Raw genomic sequence first — 19740 nt, 5'->3', positions numbered from 1 at the left:
TGACAGATACCGTAATCTGCATATTTTGTACAATGGATGCATGCTTCTATTGGTCAACTGATTATATTTCATCAAACCAATAACGATATTCAATTCCAATCATGAGCGAAGTTAAGAACATTTTTGCGCGAAATTAGTAACTATCCTATTTTCATGCGCGAAATAAGGAGCATACAACGGTTTCAGATTCATACCGCATTTTTTTAATAGCATCAAAGTTTGCAAGTAACACTTTTTTGAGAACTTAGAATCCTTCTACTACGTGATGCAGTAGCAAATGTTCCCAAATGGCCACTACATGTTTTTCAATAAACCTTTTAACTTTGTCAGATCTTAAGTTTGCGAAATTAGGGTAATTTACGGTAAAATAATAAAAATTACCTTGCCCGGTCCAGCTGAAGCAGTTGATGTCTTGAATTTCAGCAGTTATGCAGTGGCCACTTGTTGGATTAACTCCAACGGGAATTTTCCGATATTATTATTCTCCGAGACGGAAATGATGAACACAGATTATCCGTTTTTATAGGTAGAATATAATATTCCTACGGAGAAAATTTTCATTTTTGTATAAATTAGTGGCTCAATAATGTAATATATTTTTATATAATATTTGATCGAATGCTCCGCGATCATGCTTTTATGAACCTCTGCTTTACTATTAGAGGTAGTGAAATTTAACAATATAAGACAGAGATTTACTCACGTTTAGTTCCCTCTTATAATTTCGTGGTGAGCTATAGCAATTCTAGGATAGTCCTAATAATAAATTATGGAAATAATTATGCCATTCGAAGATATTCGCAAAGCTTATTCCTTACCGGTTTTGATGAACAATAGGCTCTTGGAAGAGCTTGAAACAAAGGAGTCGCGGTACAGTTCAGGTGCCTCCTATATAAACACGCATGTTTTAGGATCTATTTTAATTATTTGCATGTTATTAGTCTTACCGGTAGGAATTCAATATAAATTACTGGTTTGCACAGAATATTCACCAATATTAATAGTAGAGCATTTAGTATATGATTATTCAATTTAAGATTCGCAGACATAAGCATAACTAGGTACGTTTTCTATTAATCCACGTTTGACCACTCACCCGGTGACAGGTGGAATACCTGTCACTTCAATGTCATAGCAATTTTCTCGCAGGGTTGCGAGCAATGTTGATCTACGGCGATAGATGCGCGCGCTGGCCTAATGGGGTAGGCCAACAGTCCTCCGGGGTACGCCAACTCTCAGTTGGCTTACTGCTCCACGCGCTGAACGTCCAGAATCGCCAACTTCGCCACTGGGCGCTCGTAGACTCCGGAAATAGTTTTAACGGTCGCTGATCTAGTTTGGCCATCCCGGCTGGGAGTCGTAGATATAACCCTTCCTTTCGGCCAGCAGTTCCGAGGAGATCTAGGGCCTGCGATTACCACAATGTCCCCGACAACGATGGGTTTGGTTGGTTGAAACCACTTAGATCGACGGGTAATCTCCGGAAGGTAATCAGAAACCCAACGTTTCCAGTACAGATTTGCCAGGATCTGAGATGTACATAAATTCTGCTTCAAGGCATGACCGGTGTTATCTATGTCTGTGAGCGGTTTAGACCCGTTCGATGAACCGACCAAAAAATGGTTCGGAGTGAGTGCTGGGCCTGAATCATCATCTACTGGAACGTGTGTGAGTGGTCGGGAATTCACTACATTTTCGATCTCCGTCAGTAGATTCCGCAATACTTCATCGGACAGATTCTTGGTGGTGCAGACACTCAGCATGTTCTTCTTGACGGTTCGTATCAACCGCTCCCAACTGCCACCCATGTGTGGAGCCATGGGAGGGTTAAAGACCCATTCGGTCTCGGTGGTCGTAAACTCCCTCATAATTTCACTTTGGTTGACGATCGCATCTAGTTTCTGCAGCTCTTTGTTAGCGCCAACAAAGTTTGTACCTCGGTCGCTGTAAATCTTGCGAGGTTGACCGCGACGAGCGGCAAAGTTTCGAAGGGCCATAACACAGGAATCGGTGCTGAGCGAATTAACAACTTCGATATGGATTGCACGGATGGTCAAGCATGTCACCAACATTCCCCAACGTTTTTCAGTTCTCCTGCCAACAACTACTTCGATTGGACCGAAATAATCTACTCCAGCGTGTGTGAATGGTCGAGAAAAGGCAGCCAAACGTCCTGGCGGAAGATCGGCCATCATCGGCACCTTCGGTGTAGACTGGTCGTTTTTGCATTTCTGGCAATTTCGGCGGACTTGATTATAACAGGTGCGCAAACGTGGTATTTGGTATTTTTGGCGGAGCTCGTTTATGACTGTTTCATGGTTTTGGTGGTGATAGTTATCGTGGTAGTGGTGTATTATTAAGGTGGTTATATGGTGCCTTCTTGGAAGGATGATGGGATTCTTTGCATCTTCGGAGGCATACTGGCACGCAGCGATTCGCGTTTTCATTCGCATAATTCCCCGCTCGTCTATCCACGGAGATAGTGTGTAGAGCGTACTGGATTTTGAAACAGCTTTTGTAGGAGTTTCAGCCTGGTGAACTTGGAGTATGCGGTGCTCTTCCGGATATCCTTCCTGTTGGGCGATGCGTAACAGAAGCGCTTCCGCTGCGCTAAGCTCTTGACTGGTTAGTATTCCACGTTTAAACTCTTTCTTCTTCGACTGATGACGACAATTCTTGATGAAACGGTGCACTAGGGCCGTAACTCGTTGAAGCCTCTTCCAGTTAGAGAAATTTTGGACCCAAATTACCGGAGCCGGAGAGGTGTGGTGGACTAGCAAACTTGTCAGCAGTTCAGTATTCGTTGAATCGATACGCTTACAAAAAACCGGCCATTTATCCACGTCTTCATATAAAAATCTGGGACCTCGAAACCATCTGCTTTCATTGGATAGATCGGGCAGCCCGTGCCATTTGGTAGCATCATCTGCTACGTTCATCTTGCTTGGTACGTAGCGCCAATCACAAGGTTCTGTAGATTCCAAGATTTCTGTCACGCGAAAACCTACAAACTGACTGTAGCGTCGATGGTCCGAGTTAATCCAGCATAAAACATCTCTTGAGTCGGACCAGTAGAACCTTTTTATTTTCCGTACGGATAGGGAATCGAATACTGTTTTGGATAATCGTGTTCCTATGACTGCTGCCTGTAATTCAAGTCTTGGAATAGACGTCAGCTTCAGAGGAGCTACCCTAGCTTTGCCGGAAATAAGTGAACAGTAGATTTTCTCGTTCTTCTGTATTCTTAAGTAACAAACAGCCGCCATTCCGCTTTTTCCAGCATCTACAAAGGTGTGGAGTTGAATACCGTCGGCTTCTTTTATTGAGTTTTTAGGCCAGAAGCATCTTGGTATTTGGAGTTGTTCCACCAAAGGCAGGAAGCTCAGCCATTTTTGCCATTTCTCGAACACATCATTATCGACTTCGTCGTCCCAAGAGATGCCGGATCGCCAGACTTGTTGAAGCAATGCTTTCAGAAAGGAAAGAAAGTGGGCAATGAGTCCAAGCGGATCGAATATAGTCATCAGCACGCGTAGCACTTCTCGCTTTGTAGGACGACGGCTACCTTCAAGTAGAGCGCTGTCATAGCGGTCCCAACCGATCCTAAAAGTAAAGGCGTCAGTTGTCGTATTCCACCACATGCCAAGAACCTTCTCGGTAGCTAATTCTGCTGACAGGTTTAGACTTTTCTCTTCTTCCGCGTTCTGGTCTTGCAGTGTAGCTACAACCTTCTTGGAATTACTGGTCCAGTTCCGGATTTCGAAACCGCCTTGTGCGTGCACATGCCGGACGTCTTCTGCTAGCTGGATCGCTTCTTCCTCTGTGTCGACACTGATCAGCATATCGTCGACGTAGTGCGACTTGACGATTGCGTCACACGCCGATGGAAACTCCTCTCTGTATCGTTCCGCATTAATGTTCTTGACGTATTGGGCACTGCTCGGTGAACAACATGCTCCGAAAGTCATTACTGTCATGACATAAATTACAGTTTTTCCGTCCCGATCCGTCCAATAGAAGCATTGATACTCTTGGTCTTCACGGCGAATCTTCACTTGGTGGAACATCTCGCGTATGTCCCCCGTTACCGCTACAGAATACAATCGAAATCGTAGTAGAATCTCAAGAAGAGAGCACAGTAGATCAGGGCCTTTTAAAAGAGCAGAGTTGAGAGATGTTCCATGCACCTTTGCCGCAGCGTCCCACACAATTCGGATCTTCCCGGGTTTGTTAGCGTTGACCACAGGGAAGATTGGCAAAAACCAAACGTCGTTCGATTGTTGATGGACCTCATTGCTGGAGAGCCTACGAATGTATCCCTTTGTCACGTATTCGTCTATCTTCTGCTGTAGCACTTCTGCGAGTTGAGGATCATTCGCCATACGTTTCTCTAAACATCTGTGACGGCGTAACGCCATTGATCGGCTGTCAGGCAGACGGACATTTGCGTATCTCCATAGCAATCCGGTCTCGTAACGGCCTCCCGAGAAGCGCGTGAGTGACTTGAGAAGTGCTTCCGCTCGCTCATCTTCGACGGATAAAAGTAGCTTGCCTGGGCTAGTCGCTCCCAAACTATCTATGCGAAAATACTCCTTCATTGCCTGATGTAAATCATCATCAGATCGTTCGTTCGATGAGCACACGTGGAAGCTGTAGTGACTCAGTGTGTTGCCAGACCCTAGGTTCCCACAAACTGTCCAACCTAATCGTGTCTTGGTTGCAATCGGCTCACCAAATTCTCCTTCACGACTCTTCAAAGTCAACCCCAGCTGCGCATGTTTTGTACCGATAAGGATACGAGGACGAGCGTCGTTGTACGATTTGATTGGTAGTCCAGCGAGATGCGGATACGATTTCTTCAGATCATTGAAATCCAATGTCTGTTGAGGTAGTAGCAGCTCGTCGACCGTTTGTACGTCATCTAGACTAAATTTCTTTGCGCTCTCGAATTGTCCAGCAACTTGTAGTCGAACCATGCGTGAGTTCTTCTCACACCGCTCAGTGCCACCCGTCCAACGAAGGCATATTGGACTCGGTGTACCAACCAGCTGTAGCTCGTCGGCTAGATCTTGATCCAGCAGCGTAGTTCCTGATCCTTCATCCAGAAAGGCGTAGGTGCGAATTGACTTTCCCGGTCCGGATACAATCACTGGAAGGTAGCGAAATAGCACCGGACTCGATGCTGCTTGATGCGTGTTGCACCCACGCTCGGCACCGCTCGGTGATGGTGGATGTTCCGAAGATTGTCGGTTGCCATCATGTCCCAATGGATTAGTCGTTTGACGTTTCACCTTCTGCTCATTATGAAGAAGCTCATGGTGTCTGAAGGAGCATCCATCTTTGCCACAAGGTTTCGCTTTGCAGGGTCCTTTATGTTGGCGGAGGCATGTTCGACAAAGTCCGAACTCGCGGATGACCGCCCATTTAGAATCTCTCGAGAGCTCAAGAAACCTCTTGCATTTTTCTAAAGACTTACAGCTCCCTTTGCACGCCGGACAGGAATCTTTCGCCTTTGCTATCGATTTCTCCAACAAGTGCTGATGCGACTTATTGTACGTTTCGTACCTTGCTGCACCTTCACTGTGGGCGTTGAGAAATGCCCTTTTTATGCCTTTTAATGCCAACGAACATGGCTTTGTATTGGTTTGGGATGCATCGGTTCTGTCGGAAGCGTTACCGCGCTTGCTGCTTCCGCCAGTGAATAAATCCACTCACTGAAGGTCGCCAAGTTGACCGTAAACTGCGGCTTCCGATGCTGGGCCCAATTCAGCTTGATTGATGGCGGTAGTTTTGCAACGAGCTGGTGTAGAAGAGTCACGTTATACATGTACTCCTCTAGACCGCATGAATCAACTGTGAAGCAGAAATTCTGCACGTTGACGGCGAAATCAACCATCGTCTCGAAGCGATCTTCACGAATGGACGGTAGAGCGCTGATGTTCTCAATCAGTGTATGTACGATGACCTCCGGTTGGCCATAGAGCATCTTCAATGTGTTCATTATTCCTTGAACATTTCCCGGATGCATTAACCTGCACTTCACAGCTTCATAGGCCTTTCCTTCAGACTCTTCTGCAGTCGCACAATGTTTTCCTCTTCCGTGAATCCACACATAGCGGTAGTACTATTAAACATGGATAAGAAGATCGGCCAATCCTCAGGGTTTCCGGAAAATGGTGGTAAGTCTTTGGAAACGGCTTGTCGAGCTGCAATTTGAGAGCGTGAGAGCTGGAATGGATCATCTGGATGCATACTGTTGAGATGAAGTTGACCTAACGATCCATCCGGGTTTTCCAAAATTGTTGAGTTTGCCAGCCTCCTTGGAGCTCGGCTCAATGATGGCTGCATTTGTGTTGACTGTGGTTGAATATTCGGATTGAAGTACGTAGACATTCTAACGGCTGGCTGCTGACGCTGTCGTAATTCCTGCGATGCTATTAGCTGATCTTCTTGACCCTGCTCCCGCTGTGCTGGAAGTTGACGAGGTTGCTGTATTGCCTCCGAAAGGTCTGCTTCTTCTACCCAATTCTGCAAGCGTCTCTGAGAGTATACACTGTTGGAGCCCTGACTTGATCCTCTTTCGCTTGCAAGTTCTTCTAATAGTTTATACTTCCTGTCCATGAAGGATTTATGCTTCTCCGCTTCTTGCTGTTCCCTCAACCGCTGTTGATCTGCTTGCTGTTGTTCAAAAACTCGTTCTTCTTCTAGTCGCTGTAGCTGTAACTTAGCACGATTACGAGCGGACCGCTGTGATGACGAACAAGAAACTTCAGACCGTGCTTCCTCTAACTCAATAATAGGTAATCCGTCCACCGATGGAACGAAAAGTTTCTTTGTAGGTCTTTGTGTCCTTGAAGATGATCCTGATGTTTTCGGTAGATCCAGCTTTTCGTTCAATTGATTAACTGGCATATTGGTAGAAACGTCCTTCTTGGGTACATCACGTTTTGATCGGCGCTCTTTGCTGGTACTTTCAGGTGCTGGTTCCCTATCTGACATTGATTTCGATCGCTGGTTCCAGGTTGCAGTCTTGCAGTTGGCACAGCTCCAGCTTTGGTCGACAACCTCATCCGTAACTCCAACACACTCGTAGTGATACCATCCGTCGCACCTATCACATTGCACCATGTCGTCCGTATCTAGTTCTCTACAGCACTTGCAGGTGTATCCCTCGACGGTCTTCTCCGGTTCATCCACCACCACAACATCATCACTTTCATTAGCACCGGCCACTTTACCACTAACCACTTCACTATCCTTGGCTTCCTGTTTATCTCCTTTACCACTTCCTTTCCCACCTTTATCTCCGGATTTCGCACCCCGACTTGACATGCTCGTGACAGATATTTCGTTTAAACGAATATTATATTTTGTTGGATTAACTCCAACGGGAATTTTCCGATATTATTATTCTCCGAGACGGAAATGATGAACACAGATTATCCGTTTTTATAGGTAGAATATAATATTCCTACGGAGAAAATTTTCATTTTTGTATAAATTAGTGGCTCAATAATGTAATATATTTTTATATAATATTTGATCGAATGCTCCGCGATCATGCTTTTATGAACCTCTGCTTTACTATTAGAGGTAGTGAAATTTAACAATATAAGACAGAGATTTACTCACGTTTAGTTCCCTCTTATAATTTCGTGGTGAGCTATAGCAATTCTAGGGATAGTCCTAATAATAAATTATGGAAATAATTATGCCATTCGAAGATATTCGCAAAGCTTATTCCTTACCGGTTTTGATGAACAATAGGCTCTTGGAAGAGCTTGAAACAAAGGAGTCGCGGTACAGTTCAGGTGCCTCCTATATAAACACGCATGTTTTAGGATCTATTTTAATTATTTGCATGTTATTAGTCTTACCGGTAGGAATTCAATATAAATTACTGGTTTGCACAGAATATTCACCAATATTAATAGTAGAGCATTTAGTATATGATTATTCAATTTAAGATTCGCAGACATAAGCATAACTAGGTACGTTTTCTATTAATCCACGTTTGACCACTCACCCGGTGACAGGTGGAATACCTGTCACTTCAATGTCATAGCAATTTTCTCGCAGGGTTGCGAGCAATGTTGATCTACGGCGATAGATGCGCGCGCTGGCCTAATGGGGTAGGCCAACACCACTTGTCCTACAGGATTACCTTTGATCGAGGCAACCCAGTGTGCCATTACATCGACATTTCCTTCGTACACTCCTTTTTCACCGCCATCAACCAGATTCATCGAGCGCGAAGCAGCCTGAGAAGTTACGAACAGAACAACGAACGAACGTAGAAGCTGCTTCCCTTTGGCACAATTCGCGTTTCATACCACCACACACAATTTCTTTTAACTCCCGGCTCTAGTATGGCTTCAATGCGTCCTTCGATCGTTTCAGCTGCTTGGTGCCGATCTGGAAACCGTGCATTGCCTGGATGGCGGCCTGCGCCGAGGCCACATTGTCGAACGACACGAAGCCGAAGCACTTGAACAGGTTGGTTTGCTTGTCGATGAACACCTTGGCGGACACCACGTTGCCGAACGAGACCTTCGATCTGCTTCTCAGCGGCCGCGGTCACTGCCTGTGCCATCGTAGGATTAGGATTAGATAACGCGTTGTGGTGAATTCTGCTGCTGCAGGGCCACCGCTTGTAGTTGCTGCAGCCACGTCAGTGACGACGGCGAGATAGCTCCCGCCATCAGGAACGGCATCTGCTGCTGCGCAGAGTTTGGATGGGGACCGAAGGCCGGCCCGGCCAGAGGCGTCACCGATTGCGTGATTGGCTGGTTGATGTCGGCTATGTTCTACAGGTTCGTCTGCATCTGCTGCATCCGTTTGGCATCCTTGTCCTTTTGCGTATCGGCAAACTTACTACCAGCGGGGCCGAGCAACCATCCATGGCTCTGATTTGGTGCAACGCATGTATGGGTCGATCGCCGCCTGTTTGGTGTTTGGTTTTGTAACGAAATCACAGTCTTTGCTCTATTCGGATGAATCCCGCAGCACCATACACTCCTCAATCGAATAATGGCCGGAAAACGGATGCCTCACATTATTCTCGTACTTTTTACTATTGCCTGATTTTCTCAAAATTGCACGCGGCGAACCCTTCATGAAAGGTACCGCCGCGCTTTCTGCACCCCGTTTACTTGATTCTTATGGGTGAATAGCATTGCGGTGTATCGTTTGGCGCGGCCGTACCTTTCGACAGTCATTCGCCGCGTGAAGTTTTGTGCAAGTACCCATTTGGGAACATTACAAACGCCGCGCAGTGTATCATATCCAAAAAATCTGACAATAAGCATTCTCACACAGTTTTCATTCGCTTGTTTTCACTATCGGCAGGCTTCATCTGGATCGGATGATGTATCCCCGCAAGCGTCTTGATGTTGTGCAGCGCATCCTGGTCCTTGAGGGCCATTTTTCTCCGAATCAACCGAACAATCCGTTTTTCTTTTTAAAAAAAATCAACAGGACAAACAAGTTGTTGCTGTGTGGTATTCGCGACGGAGCAAATGTCAAACTGTTATTTTCTGAGAGTCAGAGCGAGAAAGAAAAGTGATTCGAAATTGATCGAAATAAAATATTGTTTTGTTCTTTTCGCCCTCACGGCGTAGATAATAAACGTCAAATGGTTCCGACATGAATAGTTTTGTTGGTGTTAGTAAAAATTGCACACCATGAACACAAACAAGAAGTTTTCGGAGAAGGGCTAACTTGCTGCGCCTGATTTATAGAGCGCTCGTGTTATAAAACTGAATGCTGTCAGTTTCGAATTGTGCATTTCATACCGAAATAATCATATGTGATAACTATTTGAATATTTACTATTTTTTGCGAAGTTCAACCGTTTTGAAATTCAATAGTGAACAAAAAGAAAACATTCTCCATCGAATGCAACTTGCTGCGGTATAATCGATTAAGGTTTAGTACTAGAAAAGTTGGCTAATGTTTTAGTGTGCACACACATACGCACACACACACACGGACAGACAGACATTCGCTCAGTTTGTCGAGCTGAATCGAATGGTATATAATACTATGGGTCTACGAGTCCTCTATAAAAAGTTCGTTTTCGGAGTGAAATGATAGCCTTTTCGGTACAACTTTGTTGTACGAGAAAGGCAAAAATATGGAGATCAACCACGTTTCAAGCAATTCAGCTATTGAAATCAATTTCCATATGTAATTATTATAATAAAATTCGAATTTCAAATATGTATAACAAAATTCAACAAAACAAAAATCAATTTTAAACGTAATCAAATTTAATCCTTTGTCCATAGCTCCCGAAACCAAATCTCAAAGCCAATTTAATTTCTGTTGAACTCGATTCCTCATAGAGGTATGCGCCACCGCCGCCGACACTTTTGCATAACCTCTCAAATAAAGACAAAATTTTTTTTCCTCAAATATGTAACGCATCTGAATTATCTTCTACAGGCCGGTTCAAATTTTTAGAAAACCGAACAATTTTCAGAATTTCGAAAAATTTCAAGTTGAAATTGCGAGAATGCCAAGTCCATATTCCAATAAATTTTTCGTGGAAATATCGAAGAATTTCCTGATTAAAAACCTTTAAAGTTTCCCGACAATACTCCAAAGAACTTTCCGTGAAAATTTCGATGCTTTTCTTATAAATTCCATGCAATTTCATTCATTTATTTAGTTAACATCTAAACAGATAACACTGAATCAACAATTTGACGCCACAATGCACGGTTCGAGGCCGCATTTCTCCATCCTCGGATACGCCCCACGCTCGCCAAGTCGTTTTGCACCTGGTCTGCCCATCTCGCTCGCTGCGCTCCACGCCGTCTCGTACCTGCCGGATCGGAAGCGAACATCATCTTTGCAGGGTTGCTGTCCGGCATTCTTGCAACATGTCCTGCCCATCGTACCCTTCCGGCTTTAGGTACCTTCTGGATACTGGGTTCGCCGTAGAGTTGGGCGAGCTCATGGTTCATTCTTCGCCGCCACACACCGTCTTCTTGCACACCGCCAAAGATGGTCCTAAGCACCCTTCTCTCGAATACTCCGAGTACTTGCAAGTCCTCCTCGAGCATTGTCCATGTTTCATGTCCGTAGAGGACTACCGGTCTTATAAGCGTCTTGTACATGACACATTTGGTGCGATGGCGAATCTGTTTCGACCGCAGTTTCTTCTGGAGCCCGTAGTATGTCCGACTTCCACAGATTATGCGCCTTCGTATTTCACGACTAACGTTGTTGTCAGCCGTTAGCAAGGATCCGAGGTAGACGAATTCCTCGACCACCTCGAAGGTATCCCCGTCTATAGTAACACTGCTTCCCAGGCGGGCCCTGTCGCGCTCGGTTCCGCCCACAAGCATGTACTTTGTCTTTGACGCATTCACCACCAGTCCAACTTTTGTTGCTTCACGTTTCAGGCGGGTGTACAGTTATGCCACCTTTGCAAATGTTCGGCCGACAATGTCCATGTCATCCGCGAAGCAAATAAATTGACTGGATCTGTTGAAAATCGTACCCCGGCTGTTACACCCGGCTCTCCGCATGACACCTTCTAGCGCAATGTTGAACAACAGGCACAAAAGTTCATCACCTTGTCTTAGTCCCCGGCGCGATTCGAACGAACTGGAGTGTTCGCCCGAAATCTTCACACAGTTTTGCACACCATCGACCGTTGCTTTGATTAGTCTGGTAAGCTTCCCAGGGAAGCTGTTCTCGTCCATAATTTTCCATAGCTCTACGCGGTCTATACTGTCGTATGCCGCCTTGAAACCAACGAACAGATGGTGCGTTGGGACCTGGTATTCACGGCATTTTTGAAGGATTTGCCGTACAGTAAAGATCTGGTCCGTTGTCGAGCGGTCGTCAACGAAGCCGGCTTGATAACTTCCCACGAACTCGTTCACTAATGGTGACAGACGACGGAAGATGATCTGGGATATCACTTTGTAGGCGGCATTAAGGATGGTGATCGCTCGAAAGTTCTCACACTCCAGTTTGTCGCCTTTCTTGTAGATGGGGCATATAACCCCTTCCTTCCACTCCTCCGGTAGCTGTTCGGTTTCCCAGATTCTGACTATCAGTTTGTGCAGGCAAGTGGCCAGCTTTTCCGGGCCCATCTTGATGAGCTCAGCTCCGATACCATCCTTACCAGCTGCTTTATTGGTCTTTAGCTGTTGAATAGCATCCATAACTTCCCTCAAGGTGGGGGCTGGTTGGCTTCCATCGTCCGCTGAACTGACGTAGTCATCTCCTCCGCTGCCTTGACTTTCACTGCCTGTACTCTCCGCGCCATTCAGATGTTCCTCGTAGTGCTGCTTCCACCTTTCGATCACCACACGTTCGTCCGTCAAGATGCTCCCATCCTTATCCCGGCACATTTCGGTTCGCGGCACGAAGCCTTTGCGGGATGCGTTGAGCTTCTGATAGAACTTGCGTGTATCTTGAGAACGGCACAGCTGTTCTATCTCCTCGCACTCCGCTTCTTCCAGGCGGCGTTTCTTCTCCTGAAAAAGGCGGGTCTGCTGTCTCCGCTTCCGTTTATAACGTTCCACGTTCTGCCGGGTACCTTGCTGCAGCGCGACCGCCGAAAGCGCTGAACTTTCCAATAGTCGGTCTAAACTCCTCCTCTTGGCCAACCTGAGCGTTCAAATCTCCTATGATGATTTTGACGTCATGGCTTGGGCAGTTGTCGTACTCACGTTCCAGCTGCGTGTAGAATGCGTCCTTATCATCATCAGTGCTGCCGGAGTGTGGGCTATGGACGTTGATTATGCTGAAGTTGAAGAACCGGCCTTTGATCCTCAACCTGCACATTCTTTCATTGATCGGCCACCATCCGATTACGCGCCTTTGCATATCGCCCATCAATATGAAAGCTGTTCCCAGCTCGTGTGTGCTGCCGCAGCTCTGGTAGATGGTATGATTACCTCTAAACGTTCGCACCATTGATCCCTTCCAACAAACCTCCTGCAGCGCTACGATGCCGAATTCACGGTCCTTGAGCACATCGGCGAGTATGCGTGTGCTCCCGATGAAGTTGAGAGATTTGCAGTTCCACGAACCGAGTCTCCAATTGCTAGTCCCTTTTCGTCGCAGTGGTCTTCGCCGATGGTTCCGGTCCGTACTCTCTTGTTGATTGTTCGTTGCTTATGATTTTTTAAAGGCTGTCTTGCAGGGCCTGACACCAAACCCCCTAAATTTCCGGAGGACCATTCCTCCTTATTTCCGGTGGACCATGGTGCACAGTTTCACTTAGAGTCCCTCGCTGGCACTCGGACGATGATCAGCCGCCCCTAACATGGAGAACAGACGCTGTTGTGAGCCGATCCTGACATGGAGAACAGACGCTCAATAAGATTTGCACCTCCGGAGAGGAGCAAACCCCCCCTTCCCTGTCAGCATACGACCATAGTTCTCATCGGGGTTGGTTACCCGATCTTCCCTAAGGTTGCTCGTATCCCGGCCAGCACCGCGGGGAGGTAGGGATAGGAGTTGCTGGGTAAGAGGCTAAGGACCGCGAGATGGGGTCTATTTTATTCATTCAGGTACGCGAAGTACCAATGGTACGCTTTACCCCGCATTTGCCGTGCCACTCACTCACTGCAGTGTTTATTTTTCATAGACTACGGCGTAGTGTTAGTGCTGTCGGCATTCGCTCGTTTGGTGGCACTCAATCCAGTTGAAACCCAAAATTGGGTGCTAGCGAAGTTGGATTTTTCTCACAATCCGTACGTTACACCTAACTTCGGAAGTGGTGCGCTGAATAGCGCTTCGCGATATGAAAAACAGCGCACCACTTCCGATGTTAGGTTTAACGTACGAATAGTGAGAAAAATACAACTTCGCTATCCCCCAATTCCGGTTTCTACCCGAATAAGGGCCGATGCCCACGTAGCGTTTTTTCAACGCTGCGTGCACATGGCGTTGAAAAAACGCAGGTGTGCATCGGTGCGGCGACGCTGCGTTACCGCTTTTTACCGATGCACACATGCGTTCTTTTAATGCCGTGTGCACGCAGCGTTGAAAAGACGCTACGTGGGCATCGGGCCTAAAAAAGTCCAATAGAATTACAATAGAAATTGTTGTAACAATACGACAAATTTAATTGTAATTACAATTAACTCTATTGTTACTCACAATAGAATAACAATTAAGAATATTGTTTTCCACCATAAATCCTATTGTAAATGGAAGTTTTACAATAGAAAATAGGGGTTGTTAGTTACCGTAACAATAAAAAAATCGTTTATTTCTCGAACAAATTTTTGCAATTACAATAGAATTTATAGTAATTCTATTGTCAACATTTTTCTGTCAATAGATTTTATTGTACGTTTATTGGAACAACAATAAGGAAAATTAATTGGTACAATAAAAGAACAATAGAATTGATTGTTCATAAATAAAATCTCGCTTAACTTTTCAAAAGGTCCTAAGTAACATTTTTTTCATGAATGAATTTTAATAGCGCAATCAACAAAACAACACGAAAGCTATTGATTGCAGTATTCAAATTAATTCATGAAAAAAATGTTACTTAGGTCCTTTTGAAAAGTTAAGCGAGAAATGTATTGTAATTTTATGATATTTTAATGTAATTCTATTGTATTTTCTATTCGGGTAACTGGATAGAGAATATTTGACAGCTTAGCACCCGCCTGCCGGCACCCGAATAGGCCTTTTCACGAGACGTTTAAAAACAGCTGATTTTATCGTCAATAGAGATGAGTGCAGTACCCATTTGGGAACATTACAAACGCCGCGCAGTGTATCATATCCAGAAAATCTGGAGGCTGCACTCATAACAAAGAGACGAAGTGTCAAAATTGGAACAGCGCATTTGCTGTCAAATCAGTTGTTCCAATCGAGCACAAGGTTGTTAAAGGCTCGTTAGTTTCTGGCTACTCTCTTTGCTGGTTTGTTTTGATTCTGCGTTCCATTTCACGATGTTCCATTTTTCTTCTCTCGATTCCACGTGGTAAATGACGTTTGAATTATTTTTAATTTGAACGATGTTCAAACCAACGGGGTTCAAATTAAAAAGTGTTCAGATTAGAAACGGTCATATTACCGGGGGTCCACGGTAGTATAAAAATGTTCCGCATTTTCAATTAAATTACTTAAAAAAAACTAAATTTTTGATTGGGCCTACAACGTGTTATTTTCAAAATATGTGTAGGTCCACCCTAAAAAACAACCAAGCCACTCGTTTTTTTCTGTCTGGGATAAGCCTTCTCCTACTTCGCACGCTTAGATTGGATAATCTAAAAGTCGGTAAAAAATACCGATAATCGAACTAAAGTGCACATACCTAAAATGTAGGTAATCATCGTTTACCTAAATGTAGGTAATGGTGATGAACAAGAATGATCGTTATAAATTACCGATTAAAATCGTTATTTTTTACCGAAAAAAAGGTTTTTATTTTTTATTTTGGTCCTGCAAAAACGATAAAAATTACCTCTTGGGATCGGTAAATTTTATTGAAAATTAGGTTTTTATTCATTATTTTAATATTGAAAAAAAAAATGGAAATAGAATTCATTTCCCAGATTTAAATGTATTCAAAAAAAAAAGGAAAAACATTCTGCTATCTATCTCACATTCCCAGTTTCATCCTGTTCAGACGGATTTGAATGTATGATGTATGATGAATGTCAAATGTATTTTGGTAGGATGAAATTGGAACTGTGGGATGTCAAATGGAAGCCCAAACAATCTTTAATTTTTTTTATTATTATTAATATTTATCCCATGTTAAAGTGTGGTACATTCCTGGCTGAAGCCTTATTCTGAAAAGGCTGCAAATCTACGCTGTAATCTTTGATAAGTTTCGATGCATTTAACGGCAAACAATGACGCTTCGAACAGGCCTGCCTTTGTGCCGGAAAACTCGGTGGTTCCGTGTTTCCGGGGAATTTCGATGGTTTTCCGTCTCAGATTTTCCGGTTTTCTGCAATGGAAACTGTTCCGGAATATTGCGTTCCAAACCCGACTTATGACAATCTGCTACTCACCCTCATTTTTTATACAAGTTTGGTCAGTCAGATTGGATGGATGCTCGGCAGTCGGAAGGGATAGATTTCGGGATCCAGAAGGGACGGAGTAAGAAGTTCAGATGCCCACTATAGACGGGTGGAAAATCCTGCAGGATAAAAATATGGCGGTTCCGTATGCGGCAAACATTCAACAGTTATCAAAATTTCTGAAAATGAAAATGGTGCGGTAAAAAATCGTCTCATACGAAATCGTCCACTTACCTTTACTTTTGACTAATAAAAATCCGGAAGCTCAGGAGCTGGGAGAAGCCACAAAAAAATATCAGTTCTTAGAATCTGGATCAGCAACAACAGCCGCAATAGATTCGTTTTTAACAAAGTCCATAAAGAACTATTTTTAGGTAAAAAGTAACGTCATTACTCGATAAGGCACAATACTTTAAATTTGGTAAAAAATAACGAAAATTATTGTTAATTTTTACCGATTTTTCAAGTAAACATCCATTACCTAATATTAGGTAAAATAAAAATCTAATTTTAGGTAATCACATCTAAGCGTGCGGGCGGATAACGAGATTTTTTTCCGAACCGTCATCGGTCCGACCTCGGAGAGAGAAAATTTCCCCTCCCGAAAAGCCTTATCCCGTGCGAGATCCCGTGTTTATTTTTGAAAAATGCCGTACACTCAAAAAAATATACACGCTATTTAAAAGTGTTTTGCACTTTGATTTGCCCTACTGGTTAAACATGTGGAACTCGAGTGCAAAACACTTTCAGTAACTCATCATGCCAAATATTGATTTCAACAGCAAAACACTTTCGGCAAAGGTGTTTCATACTTGAGAATAAATGTTCTCCACATTGTATTCTAAATGGCATTGTATTGAAATCAAAAAGTATTATTGATGAATTTCAACAGAATAGGCTTTGAAAGTGAAGGTTGTTCTTGTTCGGTTGCAATGTTTTAAATATTTGAATTTAAATTCTTTTCCGTAAATGATAAAAAAACATGTTTCAACAATATCATTTAATTTTTATTTTTAATAGACGTAGCATCCCTGCGGGGTGTTTTATTTATTTAAATATAACTCTGCGCTGCACCTTACCTCTTGCATGTTAATCTCGAACTTTCCTAAGTTTGGGATGATAATTCCGCCGGGTTCTATAAAGAGATAGAAAAAGTATATAGTGCATGATAATTGCCTATTTGAATGAATTGCATTTACCTTAAATCCAAGCTATATGTTTTTGCTGCAAGACCATGCTATGGTTCTTCGAACATAATTTTACTTTTATATTCGTTTCCTACAAAAAAGAAAATAATAGCAAAATATTATCAAATATTTATGATAATTTGTTTTTATGGATTACATTTTATCAAATCTACTTACTTCCTGATTGATTGTTTTGCTCCTGAGAACGTGGTGCGTTCTTTATGCTCTGAAGCCACTACCGTAAAACGAGTTCAATATTTTTTCAAAGCAAAACATACTTTAATAAAGTGCAAAACACTTCAATTCGGAAGAATATTACTTTTACAGACCGTTTCAAAATACACTTCACTGTCAAAAACAAAACGCTCGATAAGAAAGTGTTTTACACTTCGAAGTCACTGTTACTGACCAGTGGAGTCAAATCCAAGTGTAATCCACTTTAATTAAGGTGACCAGACGTCCCGCGTTTCGCGGGACAGTCCCGCTTTTTCGCCATTTGTCCCGCGCTGAAAAGAGTCCCGCGAAATGTCCCGCGTTTCACTTATTTCAAGATAATGTCCCGCGAAATAAAGAAATATTTAATAAATAGCAGTAATTTAGTAAACGTTCTTCAAGAACTTATAAGATTTTGAAAATTTATTATATTGATTAATGGTTTTCGATTTTCGTCACATACAAAGCATCGCTCCGGAGGCTTGATGAGTGGTCTTTCACCCAATGCCACGGCCACACTCGCATGTGGTTTAAACCTTTTTTCTGCGTCCAAATTATATTTCTTACATCTTAAATAAAATTATCATCAGTAACAAATAGAGTATACAAATTTGTTTAGCTCTCTCCTACTCTGTTTGTTACTGATGATAATTTTTATTTAAGATGTAAGAAATATAATTTGGACGCAGAAAAGAGGTTTCTCGAAGGGTTTCTCATATTATCATCAACGTCATTTGTATCTTCCCGTCTCCCACAAAATTATAACTATGGTAGTGCAACGCCGAGCGGCAGCACAAGCGCTCCCTCAAAACACGTGTTTGTCGGTTTCCAATTTTATTTCGTCCAAAAATCTTGCGAGTTTGAGAAATTTTGACAAGCCTGCTTTGGTGTATTCTAGGGATCCTAGTCAAATCCTCATTGACACGAGAACGAGGAAAGATTCAATTGGATATCTACTAAAAGAGCTATAATAATTGAAATGGAAGGTTTGAATGTGCTATTGAGGAATATTTTACTCAATCTGCAACAATAACAATGCTTTTAAAGTGAAGAACTGAAATAATTTCAAAATTCACAGAAATAATAAATTTTCGAGATTTTTCGACTATACAGTCTGATTTATTAGAACATTTTTTTAAATTTTGTCCGACGTTTCGACAACGGGTTCGATGTCTTCTTCGGGGAAAAAAATGGTTTGCTCTTTGTTACGGAACGCCTATCATACTTAACAAAAAGCGATCAATTTGTTTCTCCTGGAAGAAGACATCGAACCCGATGTCGAAACGCTGGACAAAATTTAAAAATATGTTCCAACTAGCAGACCCGACGAACTTTGTTTCGCCTAAAATTGATTTATTCTCTGATTAGTTCTCGAGTTAAGCAGAAATGTGTGTTCCATTTGTATGGGAGCCCCCCTTTCCAAAAGGGGAAGGGGTCTCAAACCATCTTAAGAACCTTCCCCGACCCCAAAAACCTCTGCATGTAAGTTTTCACGCCTATCGGTTCAGTAGTTTCCGAGTCTATAAGGGTCAGACAGACAGAAATTCATTTTTATGTATATAGAAGAAGAAGAAGAAGAAGAAGAAGAAGAAGAAGAAGAAGAAGAAGAAGAAGATAAATCAGACTGCAAAAAACCAAAACAGACCAAACAATCTCGAAAATCAACACTAAAGTAAAAGTCAACAACTAGGAATAATAAAAAAGAACAATGGTTCTTTGGTCCAGATTCTGACAGTTCTGAAAGGATAGTTGGCTAAAGATCTCTGAATGTAGGATCCCTAGCTCAACAATTTCAACTCACATCGTGTTCGTATGTTGTTGATATTTCAGTAAAAACTTTACTTGAGATCTGAGCAAGTTCGACGATTTTTAAGTAGCTCGTATCTTTTTTTGTTTCAAGCTTATGAAAAAATTTATGATAAATCGTCTGTCAGTTTGCGGGAAATAAGATTGTGTGATTGATCCAGGGCCAAGCGAGTCCCAGTGGGGTTTATCAAATTTTAAAATTTTGACTTAAGCACATTTTTGAATAAAAACAAGGATTTAACAAATTTTGTCCCGCGCTGGCACAAAATATATCTGGTCACATTAACTTTAATAGAATAACGAAAACACTTGATGCCGGAGAGTGACTCGAAATTGAGTTCTCAAGTGTTTTAGCTCTTGAATTCAAAGGGTAAGAAAGTTTAATTTGGAGAGATACACATTTGGATTCCAATAGTGGACCTACTTTGAGCTTCAAGTGCAAGGATTCTTGAATCGAGCGTTTAGATTATTTTCAGTGTACACGCTCATTTGAATCTACGCAAAAGTGAGTCAAA

General features: G+C 42.9%; 3 protein-coding genes across 3 annotated transcripts; all 3 read right to left on the bottom strand.

Annotated features, from left to right (window-relative positions):
* Nucleotides 1-817: 817 nt before the first annotated feature.
* LOC134220664 (uncharacterized) lies at nt 818-2439 on the bottom strand. The gene is made up of 2 exons (XM_062699766.1): nt 948-2439; nt 818-888 (listed from the first exon to the last, which is right to left on the bottom strand). The coding sequence occupies exon 1, from the start codon at nt 2193-2195 to the stop codon at nt 1245-1247; it is 951 nt and encodes a 316-aa protein (XP_062555750.1). The 5' UTR covers nt 2196-2439; the 3' UTR covers nt 818-888; nt 948-1244.
* LOC134222631 (uncharacterized) lies at nt 2254-6001 on the bottom strand. The gene is made up of 3 exons (XM_062701791.1): nt 5716-6001; nt 2422-5611; nt 2254-2308 (listed from the first exon to the last, which is right to left on the bottom strand). The coding sequence occupies exons 1-3, from the start codon at nt 5999-6001 to the stop codon at nt 2254-2256; spliced, it is 3531 nt and encodes a 1176-aa protein (XP_062557775.1).
* Nucleotides 6002-6039: 38 nt separating this feature from the next.
* On the bottom strand, nt 6040-8112 carry LOC134222630 (bromodomain-containing protein DDB_G0280777-like). The gene is made up of 3 exons (XM_062701790.1): nt 7878-8112; nt 7749-7818; nt 6040-7686 (listed from the first exon to the last, which is right to left on the bottom strand). Exon 3 carries the CDS (start codon nt 7330-7332, stop codon nt 6040-6042), a length of 1293 nt encoding a protein of 430 aa, XP_062557774.1. The 5' UTR covers nt 7333-7686; nt 7749-7818; nt 7878-8112.
* Between the last annotated feature and the right edge of the window lie 11628 nt (nt 8113-19740).

This window comes from Armigeres subalbatus, chromosome 3 (genome assembly GCF_024139115.2).
Source record: "Armigeres subalbatus isolate Guangzhou_Male chromosome 3, GZ_Asu_2, whole genome shotgun sequence".
In the NCBI taxonomy this organism is placed as follows: Eukaryota; Metazoa; Arthropoda; class Insecta; order Diptera; family Culicidae; genus Armigeres; species Armigeres subalbatus.
The sequence above is the reverse complement of the archived record's forward strand: the minus strand, read 5'-3'. Positions and strand labels throughout refer to the sequence as shown.